Genomic DNA, 21,637 nt, shown 5'->3' on the forward strand with positions numbered 1-21,637 from the left:
TTTTGACTGTGGGGGTGTTTTGGAGACAGGATCTTTCTCTGTTGCCCAGGCTGGAGTGGAGTAGCAGGAACCCGACTCATTGCAGACTCAACCTACTGGGCTCAATGGATCCTCTCATCTCAGCCTCCTGAGTAGTTGAGACCACAGGCACACACCGCCATGCCTGGCTAAGGTTTTTAAAATTTTGTAGAGATGGGGTCTCACTCTGTTGGCCAGGCTGGTCTCAAACTCCTGGGCTCAAGCAATCCTCCTGCCATGAGCTCTCAAAGTGCTGGGGCTTCAGGCATGAGACACTGTGCCCAGCCTTGTATCTTTGTTTATAAAGGCCGAAAGGCCAGAATATTATTAATAATTTAAACATCCAACGGTGGGGAAATAAAAATATTATGATATTATCATATACAGAATACGATGTATTTATCAAAAAAGATGTCATGGTCTGGTTTTATTTTGTTTTGTTGTACTGATTGGAAAGCTATTCACAATAACTGAGTGGAAAAACAACTCTATATAGTGTATAGAGTTTGAACTCATCTTTATCTTTAATTACAAAAATATTCTGAAAGCATAAAAAATTCTAAAAGAATAAATGTCATAGAGAAGAGTACTAATTTGATTTCTTAGTTTTGTTTTGTTTTGTTTTGTTTTTGTTTTTTGTTTTTTTTAGACAGAATCTCGCTCTGTTGCTGAGGCTGGCGTGCAGTGGCGCGATCTCGGGTTCACGCCATTCTCCTGCCTCGGCCTCCCGAGTAGCTGGGACTACAGGCGCCTGCCACCGTGCCCGGCTAATTTTTCTGTATTTTTAGTACAGACAGGGTTTCACCATGTTAGCCAGGATGCCTCGATCTCCTGACCTGGTGATCCACCCGCCTCAGCCTCCCAAAGTGCTGGGATTATAGGTGTGAGCCACCGTGCCCAGCCTGATTTCTTAGTATTTTTATTAACTTCTATTGGCTTTTTTCCCCTCAATGTCTCTAAAGGAGCTTGTATTACTTTTGTAATAAGAGACTTTTTAAAAGTCAGTATAAGAAATTTTGATTTTCTTCATTGCTCATCTGTATTTTATTGTTTTCTGTAATAAACACGTATTATTCATACGATAATTTAATTTTAAGAAAAAGTAAGCCACTGGACAAGATTGGTTGTTTCCTGCAGCCAGGAAAGTTGATCCCATACAAATCCTAAAAGTCTTAATGACAATCCTGCACATTAGCTACAGATCCAAATGGATCTCAGAAATCTAAATTCATGATGGAGAATCACAGTCAAATGTGAAAGGATCTATGTTCTCTGACTTGGCTATTACAAAGAGTCCTCTAATATGCTTTCCTGTTCCTTCTTTTAATACCATTAACTTGTTTTGCTGAAGTGAACATAGTTTCTGGATCATATTCATTCATCCACTAGGGATAGAGACAAGTAAAAAGGGAGGGAAAGAGGTAAAGACTCCACTAAGAACAAATCAATACATCTTTAGATAACACTGAAAAAGCTAAAGTGAAAATAAATTTCTCTCTTTTATTCATCCTACAAAATATTTCCATTTATCTGAATTACGTCACTCTGGGAATCAGAGTGACCTAGGATTTCACTGGATTCTATAAGCAAGTCAAAAAGATTATGTATAGGATCCATATTGCCAATGGACTGGGATTACATTAATCATTTGCTGGCTTGGCAAGAATGTTTTAAAAGAAAACGCTTTAAAATTTAAATTGTGGCTTTAGTTTGAAGACTTAAGTGAAAGAGGTAAGCCTTTACCTGTAGACTCCAGACGTTCTCCCGTTGTGTAGAAATCACTGGCTGCTTCAGGAACAGTGGGTTTCCCTCACAGTAGAATTCCCTCAGCTTTAGATCCTGAAACTTTTCAAACAAAATAAAAACCTTATTGCACAACAAAATAATGAAACTACCTCTAAAGCTACATCTTTAATATAATTAAACTGAAATTACTTTATTTAGGACTAAAACTCCACAGTAAATACTAATGTGGATTTAAGTCGTAAATAAAGTAATTTAGGGGCACCCTGGGGTATACTCTACTTATCAGAAGCATAAGAATTTTAATAGTGTCATGAATGGCCATGACCTTAGGGGTCACTGGTCATATCCCCATCCTGAACAATTGAGAAAACTTGTTTAGGGTTATAGAATTGGTTAGCAATAGAACAAGCATTAATAAATTGAGTGCTGGGAACATTTTGCAAATATATTTATCAGAAAACCAAGCATAACAAAAAATAACATCCTAACAGACACCAACCTCTAGATCTCAAAGACTGCCTTATGATCCATTTGTTAAATGAGGAAAGTAAAAGAAATATAAGAACATCAAAATGTTCACATTATAACTTATTAGGGACCTTGAAAATACTACTAAAAATACAAAAATTAGCCAGGTGTGGTTGTGCATGCCCATAATCCCAGCTACTCGGGAATCTGAGGCAGGAGAATCCTTTGAACCCAGAGGCAGAGGTTGCACTGAGCCGAGATTGTGCCACTGCACTCTAGCCTGGGCGACAGAGTGAGATTCTGTCTCACAAAAAAACAAAAACAAAAACAAACAAACAAAAACAAGATGGAAGATATACAGTTCACAAGGATATTTAAACTTCTATGGAGAAAGTCTAAATCCAATTGCACTCTACAACTTCAGTAGAAAAAGAAAAGATTAAGAAGAGAATAAGAAGAGACAAGACAATGTCTTATTCTCTTACAGAATATTTTGTCTTGCCTCCCAAAAACTCATGTAGCTTTCGCAGTTAACCTAATTTAGGGAGTTATTTCTCTGAACCTAAATTTCAGCTGTAAGATGGGGACATATGACCTATCTTAAGTAGCATGCTGGTAAACCAAGTCCTTGAAATGAAGAAATAAAAAGCCTTAATTTGCAGTGAGTGTTGACCGCACAGTGTAAATCGTCCTGCTATAGCTGATTCACTGAACACAGAGTTTGGGAAGGGATGTGCAAAATTAGCTCTTGCAAGCCTGGGTGAGGTGGCTCCACACCACTGCATCTCACAACATTTATAGGGAATTTAGAGATATTTCCATAATTTGAGCCCAGAATTTGAAACATAGCAAGCATGCAACAAATTAAAAACAACTGATTTTAAATATCTGGGATATCACATCATTAGGTTTCAAAAGTACAGGAAAGTTTACACAACACAGGCAGATGTTTAAATAAAATACAAAGCTCAAGTCTATGTTGGTATCACCTTGAGTCCTGGTCTCAAAACAGACATTCTAACTTTCTTAATTCAGTTTCCTATGTTAACCATCTCAAGGGCACAACCTAGAGAGTTGAACCCAATGGCAGTTCTAAGTCAGTACTTAGTGTGCTGAAATGAGAAGGGTTATTCCTTGTGCTTCATTCTATATAACCACCATTCTTCCCTCTTTTGTCCTAAAGGATATCATTCCATAATTTATACTAAACTCCAAGTCCTCTAAGAAAAAAACCAATACAGAGAGATTAATGTAGAGGAGAAAGAAGGAATAAGTAAAACAGAACTGAGCAGGTGAAGGACACAGAATGATCTTAGAATATTAATATATTTTAATTATCTTGTCCTTTGTGACCAGAGGAAAAGGCATTTAAGTGAACCCCTGGATAAGTTTGAAGATACTGGATGGTTGAAGGAATCAGACATAGTCCTTTCAACTGTTTGAAGCAGAGAATAAGATCATATGTCAGTTGAGTTTGGAAGCAGGGTATCAGCGTGAATGGAGACAGGAAGAAAGCAGTGAAGGTTTGAAATGTCCCACAGTTTTCAGTAAAGGAACCTGGACAGAACCACATAAATACATTATACAGAAGTGCTGAGGGAACCAGTAAAATCTACACATTAGTGGTGGTCCCTGTCTGCACAATTATGTGCTTCCCTTTAGCATTCAGCTTCCCAGATCCAACATAAGAGTTTGCAGCATAAGTATGTCAGAAAGTAGAAGAATGAGCAAGTTGTGTGTACTAAATATTAAAGGGCAGGACTGCTCCTTTCAGTCCAGACTGGTTACAGAAAGGAATAAAAATATCAGCTCTGATGGACTAGGAGAAAAGAAGATGTGGCAAGACATGAAGTCTCAATGACTTTGACTTAATGACTCATTGAGTGACTTCATGTCATTGAGTCATTAAGTAAAAGATATGGATATAAAGCAATATAGCTTGAACATAGAAGGAATCAGTGGTCAAATTGCCATTACCAGACCTTAATTCTTCAAATTTAGAGCATGTGAAGGTGACGTCAAGATCTACATTTGACTGTAGATATGGTTTGCTGAAGTGAAGGCTGAGGAAGCTCCTTAAAATGAAGGATTCAAGGAACTTTGAGGCTAAGATGTCTGTGTCAACTGCCTTCTTGAGTAATGGTCTCAAATATATGGCTGTCCAATGGACCTCTCCAGCTGGAAGTTCCATAGGCACCTAAAGTTCTAAATTCTAAGCCTAAACTCATGTTTCCCCCCAAATTATGCTTTTCCCTTTTTCTCCTCACCCACTTTGAGTCTCTCACCATGTCCTGTCAATTCTACCTTCTTAAGGAAAAAGAAGGCCTTCTTCTCCAGACTTGGAAACCTCTATTTACACCTTCCATCCCATCCACCTCCTCACCACCCCCACACAATCTTCTCCTACTCCTGGCCCGACCCACTACCCACCCCACCTTCATTGGAGGCCTTTGTCTTATGTGAGTTATTGCAATGGTACTTGAATTCATCTCAGTGCAAACTTTTGCAGAAGAAATGGTTTTCTGAAAGGAAAATTTGGTCATATAACCAACCTTGCTTAAAACCTTTCAAGGTTCTCTTTTGTCCATAGGATAAATTCAAAGCCCTCATATGTCATACTTGGCTCTCCTTGGCTGACTCTCTAACGATATATCCGAATAAGCACTATCTTTACCCTTTTAAGCTTTCAGAGGTACTTAGAGATCTCATGACAGGCCTGTGTCTTATCTCACAGTTATGACTCATGCCATACCCCTTTAACTCATCCTACACCTGGATCATCTCTTCAAAACTAAAATGTCACCCCTCTAAGCTTCTCCAACCTCTATCAAATGTTTCCTTGTCTCCTCATTGGGCCTGGTATATAAATGAATCATGTTACCTATAAATACTCTGAGACAATCATTGTTGAAAATCTGTCTTCATCTATCAGGCTTTGGTCTCTTTAAAAACTATGACTTATGTGACTAATGCAAGCTCAAAATTCAATGCCTAGTACAGAGCTGATGTTCAATAAATGATTTATGAATAAACAAATATCTTCTCAGAAACCCCAGACACATTCGCTTCTCCCTGCACACTCAAGATTTGCGAAAGCCTTCTTCTCCAGACTTGGTAAATTTTTACAATTGTTCCCACAAAGCCCCAGGCCTCAGGAAGAATATATAAATTTAGCAAGTCCTTCTGTTGCTTCAGACTAGCCCAAAGTAATGAGGGAGATCAGAAGGGGGCTAGATTAGCAGGAGCATTTATAAAGTAAACTGGGGGCGAGGGAGGAAGCTGAGATTTCACATGGACTCAAAAATAGAACAAATAAGTACAGTATGACAAATTCCTGTGCACTCTTCAAAGCATCTCAAAATTCACAGGGTTACTCTTTAATGACAACTGGGATTCCTAAATAGGCTTAAGGTCGAGTTTCGGGGAAGGAGGATAAGATTCAAGTGTGGGGGCTAAGGCATCCAAAACTTAGATTTAATTAATAACTCTAAGAAAGGATATGAATACTATTTGTGACCAATGGGAAATTCAAAAAACCGTATGATAAATTTGATATCTAATCAGAATTGTAGAGCAATTAGCCTGATGATATCATCTGAACATAAGAAAGCCAAAAAATCTGTACTGGGAACCCTTCTCTCACACACCCTGCATGAAAAGGAGGGAAAATAGTCAGAAAGTTACCTAGAGTCATAATCCTTCAGTATCTGCTGAATACTTGTCCCAAGAGAAGATCCTTAGAGGGAGTTGAAGAGAAAAGGCTAAGAGCCAAGCCTGGGGGGAAACAGATAACTAAACTCTCAGGCTATAAACACACACACACACAGAGAGAGAGAGAGAGAGACAGAGAGAGAGAGAGACAGACAGAGACAGAGAGAGAGAGAGAGAGAGAGAGAGAGAGAGAGAGAGATGCTGAGACCTTCCTCATTCTAGTTAGGGAGAAGCAGTTGAAGGCCCCCAAGTCCAGGCCCTGCCCCACCCAGTACCCTGGGCCTTAAAGCCGAAGGGAGAGTCCTCTTCAGGCTTTTCCATTTAAACATCAGCATAGAAATAACTGATCTGGGAGGGCTTATTTGTGTCACCGCACAGTCCCCACCTCATGCCTACTTTAGACCCCATTTCTGCCCTTGAACTACCTGAGAACCAGTAGCCCGAAGAGGCCTCTACTTCCACCCTGCCTGTGTGTGCCAACCCTAACCACGCAATTGCTTTACAATGCAAATCACACCGCTTCACTCCCCCACTTACAACCACCCAGTGGTTTCTCATCTCACTCAAAATGAAATGCACACTCCTTACCCTGGCTTACAGGACTTGGTTATGATTTGGATTCTGCACTATCTCTTCAGCCTCATCTCCCAGTACTTGCTCTCTCACTCTTTCTCCACTTCTCTCTGTCTCTTTCCACTGTGGTAACATTGGCTTTCTTCCCAAGCATTCTCCACCTTGGGACCTTTGCATTTCCCTTTCTTGGAACAATTTGGTATCAGTTTTGTCCGTATCATAAAACATCACAACAAAATGGAGTAAGATCTTTAGTGGTTTGAGAAGGGACGTGCTTATGACCCAAAGATTCAATAACCAGAAAGTTTTCTTTGTTGTTCCAAAGCAACATGAAGACCTTCTCATATGTGTGTGAGATATGCACCTTAACCGAAGAAAATTACTCATGACACAGCACCTGAAAGACGGTAAGAAAGAAAGAAGAATTTGAAGGATACATTCTTTTAGCCTGTCAAAACACAAAGAATAAAAATTAGAACAGCCACTGCCCCCACGCAAATAAGATTGGGGAATCTGGAAACAAATTAGCAATGTCATTTAAAAGGCTGAAAGTTATTCTTACTCTTTGAGTAATTCTTATAGGAATTTCTCCAAAAGAAACATTTAAAAGAGACAAATGTTTGTGCATAAAAGATATTTCTCAGAATTATTTAAATTGGGTGGGGGGGATGGGCAGGTGGGGTTTTACTCCATCACCCAGGCTGAAGTGCAGTGGTATGATCTCAGCTCACTGCAGCCTCTACTTCCTGGGCTCAAGCTATTCTCCCACCTCAGTCTCCCAAGTAGCTGGGACTACAGGCACGTGCCACCCTACCCAGCTAATTTTTGGTATTTTTGGCAGACACGGGGTTTCACCATATTGCCCAGGTCTCAAACTCCTGAGCTCAAGCGATTCATCCAATTCGACCTCCGAAAGTGCTGAGGTTACAGGTGTGAGCCACGTGCCAAGCCTAATTTTTTTTTTTAAAACCCTTTTCTATGTTAAAAAAAAAAGAATGGTAAATTATGTTATCATATGCCTGAATCCTCTGACATTTAACCTTCTCATTTCACATATCTTACAAAACCTTTCCGGGTCATTCTTGCCACCAGGCTTCCTCGCCTCTGTGGTGCTGTTGGCAGAGTTACACCTCAGGGCAGACAAGAATCGCCATAAATTCATCATCACCAACTTCAAGTATACCCTCAGTGGTTGCCAACAATTCCAATCTAGTTAACATGCTCTTCTAACTAAATATTCCTTGCTAACTCATAATTATTTGCCCAGCCATAAAATAGTGCTCCCCAGAGCCCACTACATTCTCTTTTCACTTTATCTTCTTCTTTTTTTTTTTACCCATATTCATCAAATTGATTAAATCTCTATGGCAAAAACTCTGGTTCCACACCCAATAGGCAACTACATACTCAAAATATTCACATGTCAAACTCACTATTTCCAAGATTGAACTCATGATCCGCCCTCCTAAATTTTGGTCTTTGGTCTTCTTATAGTATTGTCTATCTCAGCCCATAGAAAACATACTAACTCCATCACCATTTTCAAATTTACCTGTTAAATATCTATTAAATATGTTCAGGTCTTTCCACCTTTCCTGCCACTACCTTAGGCCAAGTTATCTTCATTTCTTATTTGACTTCAGCAAAAGTCTACAGAAATCCACCCCACATACCCTCTGGCCTCTCTCTAGTATGTCTGCCATTCTTCAGATGGAAAGATCTTTTCAAAATAAATCTGATTATGTCACCACCTACATAAAACTCTTTGAGATTTCCATTGTCCTTGAAGTTCAAAATCCTTAGCAAGCCCTACATTCCTGGGCCACAGCCTGCTCCCATACAATCTGTGAGCCCCAGTCACACTGAATTTCTTCCAGTTTTCTGAACATTCATGTTCCCTCTCACACTAGGGCCTTTCCGCATGCTATATTCCCTCTGTCTGGAATGTATCTTTCCCCTTTACCTCACTGACTGTTATTCATTCTTCAGCTGTCAGCTTGTGTCACCTCCTCCAGGAAGCCTTCCCCAGTTTACTTATTTAGTCAGGCTCCTGTTGTCTATCATGGATTTATGTTCCTTTCATTTAGTGTGCTGATTTCAGTTTGTAATTATACATTTAAAATGTTAATTATTTGGTAATAATTGTTTCTCTACACACGACAGCTCAGAAAGAGCAGACCCTCTATGGTTTCCTTATCATTCTATCTCCAGTTCCTAATGCAAAGCTTAAACATATAATGCAAAATGTATAGATTTAGAAAGATGGACTTGGGAGTCAGATTGCCTTGTTTGGATTTCAGCTCCATACTTACTAGCTGTGAGAACTTGAGCCATATTACTAAACCTCTTTAAGTAAAATGGGAATAAGAATTACAAGTTCCTCATAATGGTTAATATGATTGTTAAATGATATAATCCATACAAAGTACTTAGAACAGTTCCTGTGGCATAGTAAATAATTAGTATTAGCTGTTATTATCACAGTAGGTAGTCAACAGTTTCAACCATTAATAATTTAAACATGTATCATTTATTTTCTATTTTGTGTTATAACGTTTTAGTAAATATTAGGATTAAATATCCTATGCCCCTTAAAATTTATTAAAAATTTAAAAGGTAATAAATTTAATGATGTTTACAAGAGATTTTTAATGACAAAATTGTCCTGATATGATATTGAGTAAAGTAAGCAGTATACAAAACTTTTTAAAAAATATCTTTTAAATCATAAATATTAAAACAAAACATAGAAATATGCTAAAATATTAACAGTTGTCAATGGGTTGTATAGTTGTAATTTATTTTATGCACTTTCGTATTTTCCTAAATTTTCCAATTCAGAAAACTATTTCTATAAGCAAAAGAAATACTAGAAAACCCTTTCTTTATGTAAATGTTGGAAAATAGACCAAAAATAGGCCCCCTAATGTGAAGGAAAATGTGGTTGTCAATAACAAAGCTGATAGTCTTTTATTTTTTCATATTTTATGTAAAAAATCATCATCATTCTTTCTTAGGTGAGTTCATGCTAAAGAGTAAGACAAAAATCCCCATTTTGGGCCTCCAATGACTCTCTTTAAAGTCTGTATTCTGCTTTTTAACAATCTAGTTACATCCCCTGAACTTACCTTATTTTAGACACTCCCTTCTCGTGAGGACCATTGCTGCCAAGTTAAATCGTATGCCTAATTCCATTCATCAATTGCTTCTTTCTCCTACTGATGTTTCTAAGGTATTCCTCTTCCTATTAACTCTTTGCATTATCTAAACCCTACAATGTGCCTTAAGTTTTGCCAGTTTATTTGTATGAGTCTTTCTCTTTTCCTTCTAAATAATATCCTAGTCATATAAACTGTCTTTGTGTAATTATCCTACACAACTAAAGCAATAAATCTATCTGACCACTTAGTTTGCATGTATGTTATGTCAGTTCCACATGTTGTATCTCTTATATCTAAACATGCCACATTATAATGAAATTTCTCTATATGTGTATGACAAAAGATGAATGACTTCAATACTTTCTCTCCCCCACTAAGTAATTAGGAGGGGAATGAGGGAGGATGGAATTTTAATTCCACCTTGCCTTGGTTTCATCACACATTTATATTTCACTTTTCATAGCCCAAATGTGTTCATAATTTGCCCAGCAATGACTCTTCGGTTATATGATTATTATCTCTGATAACAACTTTATTTCTAAATCATTTATACAAAAAACTTCTAGCAATTCTCATCTTTTTTTCTCCATATATTTTCTTTAAAATAATTATAAATTGTTCTACTCTTGAATCTTAATTCATTGTCTTCAGCATTGGCACCTGAATCACCACAAAAATGTCTCAAATAGTCATACTCAGATACTATACAATAAAGATTTTAGAAAATAGCCCCTCTGGACAGTTCCAATGGGCTTATTTGCTTCACAACTGGGCAACAGATTTTGACTGATTCCAGAGTATTTTTCTTAGAGGTATTTTATTTTATTTTCTTCTCTTGTCCTTTCACTTTCTACACAATTATCCTTGTTTTCTCTCAGTTATTTTGTTCTTCATTCTTTCCCCACTTCCATCTCTCACTGTCATTCTCTTTAGCCCCCTTGTTATGAATACCTAAGACATCAGAACATAACATCCACAGGTTGTGTAGATTCTTTGCCCTATGTCAGACCCTCATTCCCTCTGAACTCCTGTGCATTCTCCTAGTCCCTCTTTATTTTCCCTGCCTTCATCTTTCCATATATTTTCTGAAGCTTTTCCCTCAGTCTACAAAGCTCAAAAAGAAAATAATGATAGAGTACTTTTTGTGTTGTTGGTGCACCGTGGTAACTTTAAGATATATCCACATATTATTTGTTACTGCTCCTTTAAGAAGTAGAGCCTAATTCTCCTCCCCTTGAGTGTGTACTGGACTTAGTGACTCACTTCTAATGAATAGAATAAAGCAGAAGTGATGTGTACAACTTCAGAGATTGGACCATAAAAGGCATTGCAATTCCTGCTTATTCTCTCTTCTTTGTAAGTCACTCACTCTGGAGGAAGCCAGCTGCCATGATGTAAGAATATTCAGGTAGCTCTGTCAAGAAGCCCATATTGTAAGAATCTGGGGTTTTCTGCCAAAAGCCATGTGAGTAAGCCATCTTGGAAGCAGATCCTCCAGCTCCAGTCAAGCCTTCAGATGACTGCAATTCCAGCTGACAACTTGATTACAACTCACGAGAGACCCTGAGCTAGAACCATCCAGTTCAGACACTCTCAGATTCCTAATCCTCAGAACCTGTGTGAAGTAACAAATCTCTGATGCTTTAAGCAGCTCAGTTTTGGGGTAATGTGTTACACAGCAACAAGTAACTAATATATAATAGAGAGTTTCTATTTTACTAAAGCAAATCAATAAATATATTGATAAATCCTGACACCTACTAAGAACAGGATACTAAGCTAAAAATAATGAAAAAGTTGAATGAAGTAGAAGACTGGTTCCTGCTTTCAAAAGCTTAACATTCTGTTGGAAACAGAAAATCCTAGTTTCAAGCTGTAGACCTACACATACCACATTGCATTGTAATATCCCAATTTACAATTCAACGTTACTTTTTACAAGACTATCTCACATTGTTTTTGAATCCCTTCATAAGAATGATTTTTTATTCTTTGTATCTCCTGATCTAGTATAAGTTTAATACATAAATGTGGTTCAATAAATATTTTTCAACAAATGCTCAGTTATCCATACCAAAAAATAATATTTATCAATAAAAGGTAGTGAATGCCTAGGGTCAAAAGACCAATGCAGATAATAAGGGTATCTTTAGAATGAATGTTTGCTATACAAATGGTAGATTAGGAAAAAACAAAGTGGGTAGTAGCTTAAAATATCTTGAGCATTATGTTTGATATGTTATGAATCTGTATCTCTGCCCAAATCTCATGTAGAATTGTAATCCCCAGTGTTGGAGGTGGGACTTGGTGGGAGGTGACTGGATCATGGAGATGTTTCTCATGAATGGTTTAGCAACATCTCCCTTGGTGCTTTTCTCATGATGGTGAGTTCTCATGACATTTGGTTGTTTAAAAATATGTTGCACCTTCCCTCTTGCTCTTTCTCTCTTGCTTCTGCTCCTGCCATGTGAGACAACCGCTCCCCCTTTGCCTTCCACCACAATTGAAAGCTTTCTGAGGCCTCTCCAGAAGCAGAAGCACTATGCTTCCTGTACACCCTGCTCAACTGCAACTCAATAAAACTGCTTTTCTTTATAAATTACCCTGGTTCAGGTATTTATTTATAGCAATGCAAGAACGGCTTAATACAATGTTTAAGTGCAATGACTTTGGAGTTAGCTAGACGTGGGTTCCAATCCCAGTTCTCATTTAATCCTCAGTGAAGAGGATATTATTAGCTTCTGTTTACAGATGCAGAATGTAAAAGCTAGGTGAATTAGCAGAACTCTGCCAAGTTTACATGGGGAAAATGTTTCATCTGAACCTTAAAAGTCAAGGAGAAATCATACAGAAGAAAAAAGAGCATTCAGGGTAGTGAAAATCGTGTACGCATAAACATCCAGGAATGAAACTGCAATGGCCCCCTGCCAATCTTGTCCCAGGGTCACCTCTCAGGTACTCCTGCTTCCTAGGGACACGAGTTAAGGAAAGATCTGTTGCTAGAAGCCAGTTCCTAAGATCCCTTCAAATAATGTGAAAGGACTCAGCTGCCAAACCTCTCATATCTTGAATCATGTATACGCTGAAATTTCTGAATGTTCTTTGAAATGTAAAGACTTACATCAAAAGATACCATTTTGCAAACATTTTTCAGGGACTTTTGTTATCTTTACCAGGAGTCTATAAAACTTGTGAGTACCAGCCTAATGTTGTCTAGTACATGACAAAGGGAAACAGGAAGATAAAAGCAAAAAGCTAACAAAATATTTGCCTCAATTTTACATATTAATTGTAGGAAAATTTTCCTTTTTACTGGATTGCCCCTGAAGCTCTTCCATCTATTAGGAAGAAAGTCATCTAAGTTAATTACATGGAATAAAAGATAACTCAGAACAAGTTATCAAAGCTGTTGTTTTAAGTGGCCCAGAAAGAGAAGGGGCCATATCAACTGTAGCACACAAGTTTTCAGCTGTTGCAAACAGAAATGAAATAGGCCTCCAGGCCTGGACTCTTTCCAACTATTACTCTGTCATCTATCATATATCATCACATTTTATCCATCACAGAAATCTGATAAACATATAGCACAAGAATTGGAGTTGAAAAGCAGAAAACATTTAGTGTTAGAGAATAAAACCTAGGAGGTTTGGAAAGAGACTGAGATAAAAAGAGAAAGAAATACAGGTTTTTAACCCTACAATTCTACTGCTAGAACCTACAGACTTTTGTTTCTCCAGAATAGTTGATACTATTCATTTCCATTTCCCCTTGTTCGCTTTCTGCTTTTGAAAAGAAAATTTTCTGCATTCCAAATAGATTTGTTATCATTTGTTGAGTACCACGTGCAGCAGTGTTTCAGAACAGTGCTCATTCATACCTATATAGGAGCCTAATACTATTGGCATCGAGTCATTTTTGCTTATTATATTAAAGTGAATTTATATAATTATGTAGAACTATAATTCTTCTTAAACATATTTCAATATATATAGTTGACACTTGTCATATTTGATACAAATAAAGTAAAATAGAATGGTCTATTGAATATTTGCCTGAGCTCATATCTAAGAATCAGACGAGATGAAAAAGTACAGTAATTGATTGTCACATCTTTCCTAGAATACCTTTACAAATAAATTAATAGAGAATACCAAAATTTCTCTTAAAACTCTGATAACATTTACCATTTTTTAGAATTTATACTATTCCTGAATGACTTGATGTTCAAATAATAAATATAAACATGTGCAGCATAATTTTGAGATGATCCATTTAAAATTACCATCTATGGTTCTAAACTGTGTATTCTTTATGTGCTAATCAGTCAGTCCTTGATTAAAGGATATTGTAGTCATAAATAAAGTAATTCAGATCTGATTCCTCCCCCCAAAAAAGACTATAATTACCTATTTTTAATAAAATGACCACACAGTTAACTAAATATAAACATAAGTAAATAAATTAAACAGAACATATAACAATATTTCAAATACATTTAAACTTATTTACTGTAATGATTAATTTTATGTGTCAACTTTACTGGGCCATGGAGTATCTAGAAATTTGGCTAAACATTATTTCTTGGTGTGCCTTGAGGGTGTTTCTAGATGAAATTAGGGAATTGATGAACTGAATGAAGCAGACTGCTCTCCCCAGTGTGACTGGGCATTATCCAATCTGTTGAGGGCATGACTAGAACAAAAAGGTAGAGGGAGGGAGAATTCACTCTGTCTAACTGAACTAGGACATCAGTTTTCTCTTGTACCGGGACTGGGGCTTATGCCATCAGCTCTCTTGCTTCTAAGGCCTTCATGATTGAACTGGAAGGGTACCACTGGCTTTCCTGGGCCTTCAGCTTGTATACAGCAGTTAGTGAAGTGAGACTGCTCAAACCCATAATCATGTAGGCCAATTTATTATATAAATATCTTGAGAGAGAAAGAGAGAGAGATATCATGTTGGTTCTGTTTCTCTGGCAGATCCCAATACATCTATTTAAAATATATCATAGAGGCCGGGCGCGGTGGCTCACACCTGTAATCCCAGCACTTTGGGAGGTCCTACGTGGGCAGATCACAAGGTCAGGAGATTGAGACCATCCTGGCCAACATGGTGAAACCCCATCTCTACTAAAATACAAAAAAAAAAAAAATTAGATGGGTATGGTGGGACACGCCTGTAGTCCCAGCTACTCAGGAGGCTGAGGCAGGGGAATCGCTTGAATCTGGGAGGTGGAGATTGCAGTGAACTGAGATTGTACCACTGCACTCCAGCCTAGTGTCAGAGTGAGACTCTGTCTCAAAAAAAAAATATATATATATATATATATATGTGTGTATATATATCTATAGATATAGATATATATATGATGGTACCTGAAAACATAAGCCAAATAAACTACTAAGGAAAGAGGCAATGGAAATGCAGCTGAAATAGAGGATGCCATGAAATAAATTCTGTAATAGAGATACCTACAAAAGGATACAAAGGTTCTTTGTATCTACTGATCTAGTATAAGTTTAATACAAAAATGTGGTTCTGTTTCTCTGGCAGACCCCAATACACCTATTTAAAATATATCATAGAGGCCGGGCGCGGTGGCTCATACATGAGAGAAAAGAGAAGATTCAGTAGAAGAAATATTGTTACACTGGACCAGAAGGAAATACACCAAAATGTGAATAGTGATCATCTCCAGAGAGCATCTAAAGCAGTCCTTTAAAGCATGTCCAATTATATGACTCCTCTGCTCAAATAAAACTCCAGTGGTGTCATGTCTCACTCAGAACTTAGTCCTTTTCAAGATAGTTAAAAATTAGTCAGGAATACTATTCAACATACAATAGGACCACCAAACTTTTCCTACTCCATTGATGCCCCCTTTCTAAGTGCAACCACCCACCTAGAAACCTTGTCATCTGCAGATTTTACACCATATAATTCAACTGCTTGGAAACTGAACTAACTGAACAAGAGCTTGACTCTTGAGCCAAAGAAAACCAATATACCCTGGCCACAAATTCTGATTCAATCACCTAGCCACAAAAGGGCTGGCCTAATCATATACTCCTTGGGAATTCAAACCAAGAAATATAGAAATAATTTGATATTTAGCTCTGGAAGCTGAAATAGAACAGGTATTATGTCAGGGACTGGAGAGTCTACAGTGGGCTATGTGCACATTGAAGTTATAAAGGGATAGAAAAAAGGTATAAGCAGAAGAAGCATTTGGAACATTGCTAAGATATGTTTCATTTAAGTGTAACAGGTATGATGACTTAAATATTCATGCAGCTGAGGATTCCAGCTCCTCCTTGAACTGAGAATCACATGCTAACTCCAGTACCTCTGAGCTCTGCCCACCCTTACCCTATCTCCTGTTTGAGTCTCCAAGAGATTTTCCCTACTCCTCCCTGTGCAACTTTAATTAAATTCCATTTATGTTCCAACCAAAGAACTAAAAGAAAACACGCACAGCAATTTCAACATGTCATAGAATTCTCCTGCTCCACCTTCGGCAGATAGATAAGTCACTCCAATGTTTCTAAATTGCTCCAAATAACCTTCATGGGTATTTTTTAGCGAATTCTCCTTTGCAAAATGTCAAACTCTACCTCTCTCTTCTCTCAATCTGACTAAGACTCCCAATCCTTAGTCATTTATTCCTTAAAAATAGTCTTTTCGGGTTTTAAAAGCCAGTTATACAGTTAGTACCTCTTCACTGGATAGGACAGCCGTATACCTAGAGATGTTCTTTCAACCATACTTGTAAACCTTGCAGAGCTGGTTACAAAGAAAAGCTGGAATGAGCAGTAATCAGACTCTACAAAAGGCACTTTCCCTAGGGAATACCAAAGATATGAAAGCTCCCAGCCTCTGTCCTGGAATAGTCTACAATTTAAACTAAAGAATTCCATTTTAAAATGTATTCAGACCAGGCAACAATTCATAGCAGTGAACTAGACAAAAGATATTCAAAGATTTCGTGAAGGCTGTTTATAGTTTGAAACCTAATTGTGAGATTTTGTCTTCCATTTATCTTATCTGACAGGAAATTAAAACTTGAGTGGTCAGATTCTTGATGGGGACCACCAAAAGAATGCCAGTTGAAGCTTATCATTTGGTTTCCATACAAGGCCCAGTGTGGTTCTAAATAAAGCCTCTCAAAGGCATAGCACCTTTAATTTCACTTAGTATATTTTCGTTCTTCTGTATTAGACTATATATTTAAAGTGGTTCTTGAATGCTTTTCTTCACCTTCCTTTAAGTCACTATTGTAACCAAAAGAATACTGTTTTTTAGCTTTTCATATAACTTTATCTGTACTTAATAGTAGACTACAGACAAAGCACTGGACTTACAGGCTGGGGAAAGGATTCAATTCATTTCTTCCACACAGCCTCTCTGAACGTATCATTTAGAGTACCTGAGTCTGTTTCTCATCTTATAAATAGAATTAATAATATCCATCTCATTGAATTGTGAAGATCAAATGAGGGATGTTTAAATAACTTCAAGGCATTGTAGAAAAATAAGGTACTACACCACCACGTAGTTCATTGTCTAAAGTAGGCAAGTCATGTCTCTTACTCTCTTTCAATAAAAAGGCCTTGTTAGGATCAGCTTTTGTTTTTTCTTTTTTTTTCATTATTGTCCCCTGAAAATTTGTATGTTGAAACAATCCCCAATATGATAGTATCGAGGTAAGGCCTTTGGGAGACCATTAGTTTGTGAGGGTGGAGCCCTCAGGAATGAGATTAGTGTCCCTATAAAAGATTCCCAAGGAATCTTGTCTACCCTTCTACCACATGAGGACATAGCTAGAAGGTACTATCTTTGAAGCAGAGTGCAAGCCCTGAACAGACACCAAATCTGCCGGCACCTTGATCTTGAACATCCCAAATTTGTAAACAATTTCTGTTGTTTATAAATTACCCAGTCTAAGATATTTTATTATAGCAGCCCAGATGGATTAAGACAATTACTTTGCTTCCATTAAGCTCTACCAGACAAAGGTAAAGGTGTTTATATATACTGCAAGTGTATTAGTAAATTGATACAAGTATTTTCAGTTTTAAGATGGTAAAACTAGGCATACTCCCATGCCAAAACTTAGAAACGATAAGAGGATAACTTTTTTTTTTTTTTTTTTTTTGAGACGGAATCTCGCTCTGTCGCCCAGGCTGGAGTGCAGTGGCGCAATCTCGGCTCACTGCAAGCTCCGCCTCCCGGATTCACGTCATTTTCCTGCCTCAGCCTCCTGAGTAGCTGGGACTACAGGTGCTCGCCACCACGCCAGGCTAATTTTGTTTTTGTATTTTTAGTAGAGACGGGGTTTCACTGGGTTAGCCAGGATGGTCTGGATCTCCTGACCTTGTGATCCACCCACCTCGGCCTCCCAAAGTGCTGGGATTACAGGCGTGAGCCACCGCGACCAGCCAAGAGGATAACTTAAAATAATACATAAATAGCCACTTAAATACAGGAATTTAAATTCTTACAGGAACAGAAACCACATGTAGATAGTATCAAATGAGGAAGGAAGCATTGACCCAGGATGAATATGGAAGCCCAAGGAAGAGCTTTCACCAAAAATAATTAAGGCAATTCAAAACACAGAGGTAGTAGAGTCCTTCAGAGAATAACGGGATCAGAGAACAACAGAGGGATTACTATACTCTCTCAGGACCAAGCAGCTCTGTGGACTAAACCACCTACTCTACCCAACAGCCACACTATTCCTCCTATTACTCACCCTCTTCCCCTACATCCTATCCAACTATAGCCTAGTTAGGAGATGTGCTTTGAACAGAGAGAGATAAAATGGAGCTAAGAGTAGCTGGCAACACCAGAGAAGAATCAGAATGCATTGTACTTGCTTCCACACACTCACTGACCAAAGCAATCTCCTGTCAGACATTTTTCCTCTCTATAAAGTGAACTGAAAAAACAGCCATAAGTCTTTCAGGGAATCTCCTGTGCCCAGAATTCAAAAATAAGCTGCAATTTTACAAATGAAATGATCTGATTATCATCGAATGCTAACACCATTCAGGATAATAGATGAAAGAGTTTATGGCCAGGCGCGGTGGCTCATGACTGTAATCCCAGCACTTTGGGAGGCTGAGGCGGGCTGATCACGAGGTCAGGAATTCGAGACCAGCCTGAGCAACATGGAGTAACACCGTCTCTACTAAAAATACAAAATTAGCCAAGTGTGGTGGTGCATTCCTGTAGTCCCAGCTACTCAGGAGGCTGAGGCAGGAGAATTGCTTGAACCCAGGAGGTGGAGGTTGCGGTGAGCCGAGATCACACCATTGCACTGCAGCCTGGGCAACAAGAATGAAACTCAGTCTCAAAAAAAAAAAAAAAAAAAAAAAAGGAAAAGAAAAGAAAGAGTTTATACCAGAGGAAATAGAGCTGATAAAACAGGACTATAAAATAATTAGTATAATTAATATCTTCAAAGAAATATGTAAACTATTGCTTACATAAAGCAAGAAAAAGAAGTGATAAATAATGATCAATTAGAAAACGTGGAAATATTGACTTATAGAAGCTTTCTGAAGCATAATTTAACAATATTTATCAAATCAGTAGAAGTGTGCATAATTTTTGAGACAGTAATTACACTTCTAGATATATTTCCTAAGGGAATAACTAATGGTATGTACAAAGAGTAGCCACACTGAAATTTATGGAAGCATTTTTATTGTGGTAAGAAGTGTGAAGAATCCTACCTGTCAAAAAATAGGGGACTGTTTAATTATATACATATATCAAGGCTAAACAGCCAGTAGAAATAGTGATGTAGGAAAATACTCTACCATGGAGAAATGTTTACAATAAAATGTAAAAGATACATTACAAAGCATGTATGAATAATACATCAATATGTATGTATTAACACGTCTGAATATTCCATTTTTTAAAAAAAAACCTCCATGCGCATGTATATACATGCACTCACACTCACATGCACATTTTTAAAATGGAAATATAGTAAAGAAATAAGTCAATATGTTGTTCATACCTCCTTGGTCAGACCATGGGTAGTTTGGCTTTTATTGTTTGCTTACCTATATTTTCCAAATAATCTACAGTGAAAAGGTGTTTTTAAAAGTTTTTCCAAGAATCATTAAATTTACATCACCCTGATTCTGATCACCAATCTGTAAATTTTTCAAAGACACATTTGGGAATGGGAATACTAGGAGATAGACTCCTCCTATACTTGCTCAAAAGACTGAAAATACAGCTTCCCAACGTGGATACAATTTTCCCAGGGCTAAAAATATTTCAAGAGTTTCAAGAAAGCTGTATCAACATCTGTGCTGATTCTAAGATTTTCTCAGAAGTTTGAAAACTCTCCCACATATCTGGCCCATGAGGTAAAAAAGTAAGAAATATGTTTTCAAGTTCAGTGCGGGTTCAGCTTATGCATTTTAATCAGGGAGCGGGAGGAGGTGATATCATCCCCAAGGATGTAAAAATTGGTTTATGGGAGAGATGAAAAAATCTTAGATATTGTAATTGTTTATGACCCTCCAAAGCTCAACTCTGACTATATAAATGTATATATGGAATAACTCTAATATTAAAATTTCATGGGGTGGGTAGAAGGAGGTTATCAGAGGAATAAAGTCTAAAAAGTGTCCAGGGTGAAGGGAAACAATAATGTAAAAATGGTTGAGAAACACGGTTCAGCTATAGGAACATAAAACCCAAATTCTTTTTTTCATACATTCTGTTTTTGTTACATTCCTTAGAGTCTCAGAATTGACTACTTTAAGAAAATTATATACACACATATATACATGTACTCATGTTCCTTTGTGTCAGGAAACTCTTCAGTAATTTGCTTCTATATTGAAATTTCTATACCAAAAAGGATAATATTTTCTAAATTTAACTTTTATTTTAGGTTCAAGGGTATATGTGCAGGTTTGTTATATAGGCAAATTGCATTTCATGGAGGTTGGTATACAGATTATTTCATCACCCAGGTAATAATCATAGTACTTGATAGAGAGTTTTTTAATCCTCTCCCTCCTCCCACTTTCTACCCTCGAATAGGCCCCTGTGTCTGTTGTTCCCTACTTTGTGTCCATGTGTATTCAATGGTTAGCTCCTACTTATAAGTAAGAACATGCAGTATTTAGTTTTCTGTTCCTGAGTTAGTTTTCTTAGGATTATGGCCTCCAGCTCTAAAAAGGACAATGTTTTATAAAGTCCGGGACCTTTTTCCAAGCATTCTGTTGCTTCCTGTTTTGAAATATAAGTGTCTGAATTGTTGATGAAGTGTGAACTGATAGCTATTAACGTTAGTCCCAAGATTTTAAACTCACAGTTTGTTTTTTGTATTTGACTCTGGAATTGCTCACATTATTATGATTCCTATTATAAAGCACAGGATAGGGCTCAAAAGTACGTAATGATTCTTTATTACTTGAGTTCATTATGATATTAAGAGCAACATTTTTTGAGCAATGTTTCTTAAATTCTGCTGTTTTATATGACTTATTTAGTATTCATTATTCTTTCTATATTTTTATGGTCTGGCTTGCTATATTAATTGCAAAAAAAAAAAAGAAACACGCACACACACAAAAACAAAAAAAAACAGGCAACACATAGAGTGTCATTTATCTCATGTAACAAGTGTCACAAGTTGAGCAGGCCAGGAGTAGTAAGGCTGTGCAATGCTGCTGCCAGAGGTCCATCCTGCTTAGCAGGTAGATTGTTGTCTTCCTGCCTGCACTTTACAGTCTCAAATGGCTGCTAATTCTCAATCAAATTCAGGCAACACAAATGAGGAAAGACCAAGTGGCAAGAGATAAAGTCTGTCCAATTTATAGGAAAAACAAAAGCTCTCCTGGAAACCCCACCCAAAAGATTTCCATTTATTTTTCCCTAGCCAGAACTGTGACACATGACCACTCCCACTGGAAGTAGTTCAG

At 37.4% G+C, this 21,637-nt stretch overlaps 1 protein-coding gene across 2 annotated transcripts in view; it reads right to left on the minus strand.

Moving 5' to 3' along the window:
• Window positions 1-21,637, minus strand: part of LOC105497273 (leucine rich repeat containing 69) — a 130,493-nt gene that overhangs the window by 23,995 nt on the left and 84,861 nt on the right. For both annotated transcript variants that reach the window (XM_024797731.2, XM_024797732.2), the window contains one exon: window positions 1,762-1,863. In XM_024797731.2, coding sequence (XP_024653499.1) covers window positions 1,762-1,863 — 102 coding nt within the window. The remainder of the gene's footprint in view (window positions 1-1,761; window positions 1,864-21,637) is intronic.

Source organism: Macaca nemestrina, chromosome 8, assembly GCF_043159975.1.
Source record: "Macaca nemestrina isolate mMacNem1 chromosome 8, mMacNem.hap1, whole genome shotgun sequence".
Taxonomy (NCBI): domain Eukaryota; kingdom Metazoa; phylum Chordata; class Mammalia; order Primates; family Cercopithecidae; genus Macaca; species Macaca nemestrina.